At 49.8% G+C, this 11,857-nt stretch overlaps 1 protein-coding gene across 1 annotated transcript; it reads right to left on the bottom strand.

Annotated features, from left to right (window-relative positions):
• Positions 1 to 799: 799 nt before the first annotated feature.
• Positions 800 to 3,598, bottom strand: LOC117115545. Its single transcript, XM_033259387.1, has one exon. The coding sequence runs from the start codon at positions 3,596 to 3,598 to the stop codon at positions 800 to 802; it is 2,799 nt and encodes a 932-aa protein (XP_033115278.1).
• Positions 3,599 to 11,857: the final 8,259 nt, after the last annotated feature.

Here is an 11,857-nt window from a genome sequence, read left to right as displayed (position 1 = left end):
ATATTGAGCTGTTTGGATAAATTAAAAATTTCAATAGGCTTAAGTGCGCTGACATTGTAGTTAGTATTAGACAGTGATTTTAATTTATTATCAATAAGTTTAGGCAGTTTGTGGATTTTCGGGAGGGTATAAAATAAGCCAGGCTTGGGATTAGATGTGATAAGATTAACAATATCAGATTGATTATAATATTTTAATTCATTGATAACAACACTAAGATCGTCTCTATACATAATGGTAGGATCAGCAGTGAGAAATTCATAAAATTCCTGGTTTCCAAGTTGAGACTCAGCCTCCTTTTTATAGTCAAATTTATTAAGGATGGTGACGCAGCCTCCTTTATCCGCTTGTCGGATAATGATATCAGGGTTGGACTTGAGTTCACTGATGGCTTTGCGTTGGGCTACTGGTAAATTGTGAGATGGTTTAGAATTAATGTTATTATTGATGAATTGATCCAAATGCATTTTAGCAGTATTAACGAACGAATCGATAAAAACATTTCTTCCCTTTGGTGGGTTCAGTAGTATGTAAAAAGAGAGTTCCCGGCCACCCCGCGGTCCAGCTTTTCTTGACCTAGCTTTCCCCTACAAACAATTGCAAACTACCTATCGATGACGTCATCACAAAAGATCATTTCGGCAAACACGTGATCTAGACTCGTGAGAGTTCCCGGCCACCCGCGGTCCAGCTTTTCCTTACTACCAAAAAGACTCTTTGAACAAGATGACGTCACGACGTCGACGTCATCACAAAAGGTCATTTCCCGTGTCCCCGATGACGTCATCACAAAAGGACATCACAAAAACTCTTTTCGGCAATCACGTGATCTAGACTCGTTTCCCGCTTGCGCAATCCTGTAATTTCCGTGCGCATAGGAAGTGATTCTGTCGTCGAGTATATACATCTTGGTGTCTAACGGGCATAGCGACTTTTTAGTCTGCTTGAACGTGTAAAGCAAATGCTTGCTGCTTCGAATCGAGGTCATGTCGCAATACATATCCTCTCTACTCGTCAGCACGCGCACGTAATCGTCGTGTCTTAGATGACCCTTTACGACGTATTTGGCGACCCCCTTTGCCCGCTTGACATCCAACCTCGGATCTTGCGTCTTGAATGAATACATTTTCGGTTTGAGTGCAACAAATTCCGTCATGATGGTTCCGCCCAATTCGTCCTTCATCTTTCCTGGAACCTTTTTATTTTTCTCGCTGTACAACATACTGTCCTTGTCATAGTTGCTCGTGTCGAACCAATCTAAATTTTCCCGCATGTCGGCGTAAACATCCTCGGTGGTGATCTTGAGAAACATGCTATCAGTGTCTGTGTACAAGAGCTTGACGCGATCGCCATACATGGGTTTGAGCTTGTCGTAGTAAAACTCGTACATTACAAGCTTGCTCAGATCCAAGACGGCCGCACCGCAATAGATTGGTTTGTTGAGCACGACCCGCGTCTTGTTCATGTGGATGGCTACGAGGTCATCGTTGATTACGACGTACCTGTTAAAGTTTGGTTTCGCCATGAGCCTGTCTTTTTTTCTAGTTTCACTATTTTTACACAAAATAACGGTTTGCCGGTTGCGCACATTTTCCATAGTCTTACCGAAAACGGAATTGTTCATTAGCTTGAAAAAGTCCTTTTCAAAGTCGGTTTTTGCAGCCTTTCTGAGCTCGGTATTCATGTCGATGTACTCTTTCATCCACGCTCTCTGCGTAAACTCGATGATGCGATGAACCTTGGTCAGCACGAGACCCTTGGCGAGATAAAACTGCAAGTTTCTATAGTGCAGGACGTATTTAGTCTTGGACATTAGGGTCGGTACGAGTTTCTCGTCCTTTGGTTCGTCGTCGCCCAGCAGGTTGAGCTGGTAGGGGCTCATCCACTCGCGACGGGGTGCGAGCATCTCGGGTGCCAGGGGGTAATCGTTAAACAGATCGTGCAGTTCTTTCGGAACCTCCAGGTCCACCTCGAGAAAGTAGCCCTTGTCGGCGTCGACCTTTGCCTCGAGGACCTTTTTGTACTCGCCCGGATCGATCCACCTAAAATCCGATACCGGCAACGACTGTCTCATGCTGCATCCGTACAGATTGTTTTCATCGAGATCTATTCCGTACGTGCTGGGTTTCGTCTCGTCGTAGTCGTCCATGTACTTGTTGTTAAACTTGCAGTATCGATGGGAAACCATGGTGAGGCCGCCTCTGATTCCCTTTTCGATCATCAAGTGCATGTCCAAGTCTGTCAGCAGCTCGAGCGCCACCCCGGTCTTGCGGAGCAGCGCGTCCCAACTGAAACCCGGCAGCGTGTAATAGTTGCACGGACCCAATCCGTACTCTCGATACGCCGACGACCTAAAGTTTTGGAACACGTCGGCCAACAGCAAAGCGTCCGTCTTGAGGTAGTGGTCGTGATAATCACCCAAGTTTTTACATTTAAAATGCTCGTAAGCCCTCGCCGAATGCTCGTAGTCGGCGTCGCTTATGCCCTCGTCGCGCAGGCTGCTGTAAAAGAGCTCCTTACTGGGTAAACCTTCCTCCCGAAACTTGTCAAACGAATCCATGTATTCGTACGGATACACGCCCTTTCTCATGAGCAGTTCCAAATCGCCCTCGCCGCCAAAAAATGCCTTGGTGAGCTTAAACTTGTCAATCGGCATCTTGCTCACCAGCGTCGACAACGAGGCGTTTAGAAATTTCATCGAATCGATGAATCTCAGGTTTTCCAAGGTAAAGGAAATGTACTTTTCCGTATTACTCGGAATGCATTCAGTCTTGCCCGGCATCTTTCCGATGCCCTGCATGATTAGATGACCGTCGTACCCGGTAAGATTGTGGAATAACACGGGTATGGGCGTATTCTCGTGTAACCGTAACTTGAGATTACAACCCGCGTGAGCCGCTCCGCGATACGTGTCGGTGACGTGACAGTGATCTCGCACCTTTTGACCTTTCTTGTTTACCGAGCACTCGTAGCACATCTTGTATTTATTGTCGGGGTTGTTCTTGACCTTGTTGCATTTCCAAAAGTCGGCGGCGGCGGTATATTCCGTAAAGTCACCTCGCTCGCAGATCCAACAGGTCGTCGCGGCCTCGAAGCGAGCTTCGTCCTCGCTCGTCATCACGCTGCGGGGGTCGACGGGTTTTCGCTTGTAAATGTCGACAATTTTATCCTTTTCGATCACGAGATGTTCCAAAAGGGATTTTACGCACGTATCCGCATTGTCGGCATTGGCTCTGTGCAATCCGTGTCCGACCACTTGGCCGTCGTGCCTTACCACCACGTACGACCAACCGCACGGCACGTGCTTGGCGTCTCTAACCGTTTTCGGGCCAGACTCGTCTGCCGGCATCTTTTCCAAGATGCACTCGAAATCCGCATAGATTACAAACGGCGTCATGGCCCTGTGCTGTAAGTTTTTAAATATCAACAAGTTACCTTTTTCATCGACGAGTTGCATCGCCGTTAGGCCGTCGTTTATGCCCCTGCAATCGGGCTCGTGTTTTAACTTAAGTTCTTCCGTACCAAAAACGTGCATGCATCGCGAGCATAAATGCTTTTTCCCCTTGTGCTTGCTGTAACCGGCGAGAAGCGGGCTCATCTTTTTAATCCACATGTAATGGTTATCGTGCAGCAAGAGATTAATCAGCGTACGATCCACGTGCTCGCCACCAAAGTATAGTGGGTGTAAATACCCTTTACCCTCTTCCCCCAGCCGTAAACGTTAATCTTGAGCCGAGGATTATTCTTTTCGATGATTTTAATCTGTTTGACCGGCATGGGGAACGTTATGCCGCTCCAGTCGAGCTCGTCCAGATGTCGAGCGTAACTCGAGGGTCGATCGGTGTGCTCCTTGACGGGGTGAAGCGCGCTGGTAACGGCGTATTTGATGCACGAGTCGTCTTTGTTTTTAACGTTGATGATTGCCTTTTTATTTTTTAGCACGGCGGGTAACGGTGCGTACCCTCCACCACTCAAGGGGTTGAACCTGGCGATCACTATATCTAGATGCTCGAGATGATTTATATGCCACCCCGATCCGTTTTCGGTCCATCGTCCAACCTCCGTGAGTATGGGATTTACGTCCCTTTCCAAATCTAATTCATCGAAAACTCTATATCTACCCGAGTGAAAGGTGGGTGTGGCCACGTCGTCATTTCGCCTCATATTTACGACCAAAACGAGTCGAAATCTGATAGCACTGAAACGATGATTTTGTAAAATTTCCTCGATGCGATCCCTATATTGCAAGATTTCTTCCGGGTCGTCAAAGCGCCTTAGGTCTATCCGATGAGTTTCGTGCTCCCTATTCATGTGAATAATACGAAATCCAGGTTGATCGTTTGGGAGCTCCAATTCACGTTCTACCCTCTGTTGCATTTCTCCACTCGGATTTAAAGCTTGTTGGACCTCGCGTTCCCTCTGTTCATGCCTTTGCTGCTCTTGCCTCTCGCGTTCGCGGTCCTCGCGTTCCCTCTGCTCTCGCCTTTGCTGCTCTTGCCTCTCGCGTTCGCGGTCCTCGCGTCCCCTCTGCTCTCGCCTTTGCTGCTCTTGCCTCTCGCGTTCGCGGTCCTCGCGTTCCCACTGCTCTCGCCTTTGCTGCTCTTGCCTCTCGCGTTCGCGGTCCTCGCGTTCCCACTGTACGCGTTTTTCGCTTTGATCGCGTTCGTCGAGTTTCCACTGCTCGCGTTTTAGTTGGTGCTCGCATTCCTCGAGTTGGCGCTGCGCGCGTTTTAGTTGGCTCTCGCATTCCTCCAGTTGATGCTGCGTGTGTTTTAGGAGGTCGTCGCGTCCACCACGGCGGCCGCGTCTACCTCGTGCTTGTTTGTTCTGGTTTGTCATTTTAACTAAATATCCTGACCCTTTAGATCGGAATCAATTTTGCAAACTACGTCGATAGAGGGCGTAGGTCAGATTACAAAATACAAACGTATTTTGCAATTCACCGAGCCATACACTTTTTGCACACGCCGTCGATCGTAACCTTGCATCCCACGCCGCACACGTAACACGGGGATATCTTGCTACCGTGCATCACCCTATACTTGTGGCCGGCGCAGTACCCCTTGAGGTGATCGGGCAGCGAGTCTTTTTCTCGACGGATAATCCTGCGACACAGCTCGGTCGAACCCATCTTGAGATAACGACAGCCGTCTTCACCCTCGGGACGTTGACTGGGCGATCGACGCCGCAACAGTATCGCGTTGCTCACAACTTGTCCGCCGCATCTATAGCAGATATTGTGTAGTATAGTCTTGCAACCCCTACCACATCTTTCGCACGAAACCGTACCCCCTCCTCGCACGATTTTAAACTTGTGGTCGCGGCAATATCCGCGTAGATGCTCGGGTAGCGAGTCTTGATGCTTCAACGCCGCTTTTCCGCACGTTTCAGTCGAACCCATCCTGATCCAACGACAAGTATTTTGCATCATTTTATTACAACGTGTTTTTTCCTTAATCCATTTTTCATTTAGGTGGTAATTGCGTGTCGATGGGAACGACCAACAATTCTTCTCGTACAAAACTCCTCGGCACTCCTCGTAGAAAATACAAGACGGATTGATGCGGTTTGATCATGACGTTTCGCACGTCGTACGTATCGATGCTCCATATCGGATCGGTAGCTCTGCGTCTTTCGCCTCCTTCCAACTCACCGGGTCTGTACAGGTATCGCACGCGCAGGCTCGAATCCAGGACTGACTCGTCCAATCCGACGGGTCGATTGTACTTGGGCTCGTACTTGATTTCGTCTCGCCTGCGTACGGTCTCGTCGGGCCCTTGGGCGTTTAACTCTTTCAAAACGGGTTTCAGATTTTCCGCCCATTCCGCGTTGCGTTTCGTCGGATCCAACATTTCCCGAGCATACTGGTGCGGAAACAGTTTGACGGCAAGAGTCTTGTTGAACCTTTCTACGATTCCTTGAGATTTGTGATTACCGGGTACTCCCACGCTCACGCGTACATTGTGCTCTTTCATGACTTTTAACGTTTCGCCTTTAAATTCGCTACCCGAATCGACCTGCAACGCCTCGGGCCACGTCAACTCGCGAGCGTAAATCTTACTAAAGGCTCGTGCGACCTCTGACGATTGTTTGGTCGTCAACGGTTCCGCTTCCTTGTATCTGCTCGCCACGTCGACGACCGTCAGGGCGTACTTGTACGTTTTTCCCCTGTACCTATCGTGCGGTAAAAAGAGCAGGTCGGCTTGATGGACTTGGTTTACCGAGACGCTCTGCCTCGTCGGCACGCTCGGTACGTGTTTAGGCGGCGGGAGATAAATTTGCCACATGCTCTGCTTAAACAACCACTCTTTTACGACGTCTCGTGGTATCCTCGTCTTGGCGACGAGTTGCTCGATGGCCCCCTCGCCCTGCCATAAATGTTGAGGAGCGTAGTACGCACGTTCGAGTTGTCGTATTTCGCGGTTTGTGCTCATATTTATAAATATCGAAACATTTTATAAATATTTTACGGTCGCAAACGCGAGTATGCTCAATACGACGACCAATCCTACCAGCTCCGCATCTTGCTGCGATTCGCTGGGTGCGTAAAAGTCGGACAGCTGCGGTTCTCGCTCGAGTTGCAGGCGATCGGGCGATCCGCCCATTCTATAGTATTCTCTCATCGCAGATTCAACGTCCGAAAAGGTTCCTTGGGCGTGCTGCTCGCGTCCAATTTTTTCGTTGATGTAATCGAGTTGCGAGGCTCGTTTTTTGCTCCACGAATCTCGAGCCTGAGACAATTGCTCCAAGGCCAGATCGTGCCGTTTGCGTTCCGCGTCGCCGCCGCTCATGCGGCTAAAGACAAAGTTGCTTCCGCTAAAAGCTAGGGCGTTTACCAGCGCACCGCCGACCATCATTGCCACGGTTGCCATTTTTACTATCGCGGTATTTATTTTATAATCTTGTCGGGAATGTAACCGTTTGCCACCAGCATGTCCTTGGTCAGCGTCGAAGCCGCAATCAGACCCGCGAGCTTTGCCGTGTCGACGAGCGTCAACTTGTCTACGAGCGGCGCTTTGCTTCCCGCCACCTTTTTCAGTATCATCACGTAACCGACCGTCAACGTGGACACGATCGCTCCGTCGTACAGGCTGTTTACAATTACGTTTGTATCGATGCCACTCATGCCTTTTTTAAGCAAGAGAGATTTTTAATTACATTTCAAACGGATCCGGCTTGGACGGCTTTGCCACCGGCGGTGCCGGTTTGACCGGCAGAGTCTGCGACGGCAGAGTAGGCGGTACCGGAGGCGTCTGCGACGGCGGCGATACCGACGTTACCGGAGGCGTCTGCGACGTTTTCCTTGTCGTCGATACGCTCGGCTTGGTGGAATCGTTGCCGATCGTTGCGACGTAGACTAGATATCCCAACGCGACGAGCGTCAGATACGGAATGCAACTCGCCAACGACGTCGAAGGTGGCGTCCGCGATGCCTCCGAGGCTTGCCGTCGTTTCTCGGCAATTGCTTTTCCGGCCGCAACTCGCTTGGGATTCTTGCTCGTGACTTGGGTAATTGTTTCGTCCATTTTGTAAATGTCGGTAATTTTTTTACTCGGTAATTACTCGGGCGGGTCGGTAATCGCGGACGTCGTAGACGCCATAGCCGCAGGCGTAGGTGACGCGTACGTCGTCGATTTCTCGGCGTCTTGAGGCGAGTTTAAAACGTCTTGCTCGGCGTCGGTGGTGACGCCGCCCTTGGCGTCGGTGGTGACGCCGCCCTTGGCGTCGATCGGGGGTTTGTATTTCACGTGTCTCGCCGTGTGCATCGCGACCGAAAGCGGTGCGAGCCACGCTCCAAATTTATAATAGAGCTCGCACGCGACGGGATTCAACGCTTCCATCAAGAACCGATCGTTTTCGAGATCGTCACCGAGTTGCTCGATCGAATCGATCGGGAGCACGTACCCGATGGTCTTGCTGTACATGCGAATCACGCTACTGCCGAGCGATTTTGTCACGTCGCTACCCTTTTTGGATTCTAGCATCGCGTACAACTTGGAAATTTCAGCCTCTGGCATGCGATCGATTCGCTCTACGGTATATTCTTGTCCAAAGTAGTATTGAGCGTTACCTCCGCTCACGACAGACTTTATTCGGTCTTTGAGCTCGACGGAAACGTCTCGAGCTTGCTCGGGCGTAAGCGATTGCGACGGCTCGGGAACGCGGTCGAGTCGGCCTTCTTTTTGGGTCTACGCTTTTTCTTTGCGACGAAGGCGTCCTTTGCGGGCGGGTCGGCGACGACGACGGTATTGGATTCGAGCTCTGCGAGCGCTTGCATCTCGTGCGTTCTAGATGGGTATAAGAGACAGACCCTATACTTGTGGCCGGCGCAGTACCCCTTGAGGTGATCGGGCAGCGAGTCTTTTTCTCGACGGATAATCCTGCACGGTCTTGCCGCAATTTGTCGCTCCGACGATCAGAGCGCAGTGCGCCTCTTTTGGAAACATGGTTTTTAATATGTCGACCTTAATAGTTTACTCTGACGAGTCTGTTTCCCTGTATGTTTAGCTGGGCGTCTGCGACGATAAAGACGTAGCAATCTAGCGGCGCCGCCGTCTCCGCGTCTCGCGTCAATTGCAATTTCAATCCGCCGGAATCGGCGTCAATTTTTCTACCCGTTCCGTGCAGGGTATTGTCCGAGATGGCTCTGAGATCGACCCAGAGACCGTAGTGATCCGTCAGATATCTCCTTTGCGACATGTAGGTGAAATGAGTCGCCTTGCAGGCTTGAATGCAAAAGTGCTTGCAAATCTCTTCGTAATTTCTGTAGGGCATCATTCCGCGTGCGTATATTTCGTTGGACGACCCGTCGATCGTGACGCTGCATTCTTTGATTTTCGCGTTGTAAAACTTTTCGGGGTCGTGTCCAAAATCAGACTCTCGTTCCTTAAACAGCAAAAGCACGCCTTTGATGGATTTGGCTGCCGTGTTTAGAGTAATGTTCCAGAGCGTTTGATCTTTAGAGTAATGTTCCAGATTGTTTGATCTTTGTTTAAGACATCTTTGTGGTGCATCAACACTCTGTCAAAGAGTATTACGGATTTATCCTGATATTTCATCCTAGTCTGACGAGAAACCCCCTCGCTTCTTATAATCTCGTACTCGAGAACGATCCCCTCCAATTTAAAGGTTGCATTAGCGTCGCTAGTCTTGATCACATCCTTTGCGTTTCTAAACGTTATTTCGTACTCGAGCCGATCGTGCAACATCTTTTGGTTGAAGGGCATGTGGTCGGTCAGCAACTCAAAGTCGAGAGGTATGCAAAACCTGTTGCCGTACGCATCGCCGACGGCCACGTCGAGTAGGGCGTTGGGAACGTCGTCCGACGCGACCGTCACCTTATCGCCGGCGTTTACGCGTACTTTTCGTTCGTTTTCGCTAGTGATACCTTGATACGAACCGTTACGACGTTCGTAAGTCGTCTTCCACAAGTCCTTGTAACAATTGTACACGTCGTAATCGGTTAGGGTAAAAACTTCCTTTCCTTCCAGAGTTATACGTACTTTCTCGACGAGCGCTCTACCGATGTTGTTGACGATCGTTCGATCCGCGTCCGTGCTCGAGGTTAAAACCAGGTTAAAGGCTAGTCGAGCCGTACCCGGAACTATGGCGTCGTCGTCGCCGAGATCCGGAAATCTGACTCGCAAGACGTCGCCGGGGCCGGCTTCGTTTATCTGGTTCATGACGGTGGTAAAGACGCGTCTGTCGTTTCTGTGGTCGGTGTTCTTGAGCTTGACCGACCTGTTGGCGCTTATCTCGTGATGCATTTTTTATACGGCAACTTTTTTTAATCCGTTAATTGTTTGCCATCTATAATAAAATGGCTGAAGAAATACCCACGCAAGGTTTTGCCGAAGGTCGCGATTTCGACGACGACTACGAGCATGCCGATGAAGAAGAAAGCTATATGGATCTTCCAGGTTTAGCACCCCTCGTTGCAAGACCACGTTCCATCCTCGACGAGGCGCGAGTCTATGGTGAGAGACTACGCATGAAGCTGCAAACGTACAAGCAATTTCTCATGGAAGAGGGATACAACGATATTAAACTGACCGACAAATATAAGTTTAAAGTCGAGACAAACGCAATCAAACAAGACGAATTGTATTTCTTAACAAGCGACGACAAAAAAATAACGTTAACCATGAAAAATGACGCGTTAAAATTTCGTAAACTCTCCTCGACGAGAGGAATAAGCGTCGCCGAAATTAAAGAATACATTGTCGGGGATTATTCCTCTCGTCGAGGCAGCGGTGGGAAACAAGCTCTTAAAGACACCTTCGAAAAGGTGGAAGAGATTGAATTGGACGAACAAGGACCGGCGGATATGCCTAAGGTGTTGGACGATACCGTGCACCAAGTATCCGAAACATCGTTTACTACGGATCGTGATGATCTAGACGAGTCGATGACGCAATATACGACACAAGGCATTCAAACGGATGTTCAAGGAAGAGAAATTGCGGGTATCATGAACGCAATGACTACGACCAAAGAGCAACTCGCGCTTTCCCTGGCAAAACTCGGAAAGATTGACGAAAGAATAACGTGGTACAAACGAGAATGGCTCGAGATGAACGAACAAGGATCGACGACCCAAGAGCTGAAACAACTCGACGATCGTATACGAGACTTGCAAACGGAAAGGGAAGCTATATTACAAGTCGTAGAAATTAACACGGATAGGGCAAAGAATCAAGTCAGGGAGATACAAGGCACCATCGGTAGAATGTTGGGCGACGATTTACGACTGAGAGATAGATTAAGGATTTTGTTTCGCGAACAAGGGATAACTATCGCTAGCATCATCACGGCTTTAGGTTCGATCATTGCGTCGTTGATTGCGATATTTACCGGCGGAAACTCGACCGCGGTCCCCGACCCGTCTCCGGGCCCCGGTCCGAATCCCGGTCCGACGCCGGATCCCGAGAAACCCGACGGATGGATTAAAAAACACCTGAAAAACTTTGCCGAGATCCTGAAAAAGCTCGGCGATAAGGCTCTTTTGGCGTTGCCCGGAATTATCGGAGCTGTCGTAAGCTTTCTGCTAAAAACAGCTGGTAGCGCCGTAGGCTTTGTAGCCGACCGCGTCTGGTTGTTGATTCTGGCCGTTGCCGGAATCGTTTACAATTATCTGGTGGCGAACGTCAAAACGCCTCCGGCGTCGACACCAAAGGTGGAGACTAGCTCCAAACCCTCGTCAGCTCGTAAACGAAAAAAGTAACGACAGCGAAACCAATCACCGTCGAAACTTTGGCAATTTCGTGCTCGGAGAGAATCGGAGACGGAGTCGGCGACGCAGCAGCCGCAGACGCGGTCGGAGTCGGAGACGCGGTCGGGGGTGGCGACTCGAGCTTTGACGTCGGATCGGGAGTCTTGAGCGTAGGCGGTGGGGTCTGCGGAGACGTAGTCGTAGGCGCAGACGGCGTCAGAGTCGGAACCGCAGACGTCGTAGGTGCCGTAGGCATAGGCGTCGGCGTCGGAGATGGGGTTGACGCCGGAGGCGGTAGCGGAGGTGACGCCGCCTTAGGCAGCGGTTCGACGGGTTTTGATACGGGTTCGTTTATGTCGTTTAATCCTAATTGTTGCGAATTTCGCTCTGCAATTAAGATTTTATTGTTGTAGTCGGTCGTCGTGGTAATTCTCAGTTCCATGTCGGCCGGACACATGTAGAGATTGTATCCGAGGACATAGTTGACTTGGGATCTCGCAAATCGCAAGACGTCTTGATACCTCGCTATCGAGTCTGGAATCGATTTATCCAATATAAAAGCCTTGTAAGAGACGTTGGTCTGTTGATAATAGTCTACCGTGACTCGACCTCTAACCGTATGATTGACCATATTTCCGTATCCAT

The sequence above is a fragment of the Anneissia japonica genome, unplaced genomic scaffold (assembly GCF_011630105.1).
Source record: "Anneissia japonica isolate Jap-2015-1 unplaced genomic scaffold, ASM1163010v1 scaffold288000_len81066_cov190, whole genome shotgun sequence".
NCBI lineage: Eukaryota > Metazoa > Echinodermata > Crinoidea > Comatulida > Comatulidae > Anneissia > Anneissia japonica.
The sequence above is the reverse complement of the archived record's forward strand: the minus strand, read 5'-3'. Positions and strand labels throughout refer to the sequence as shown.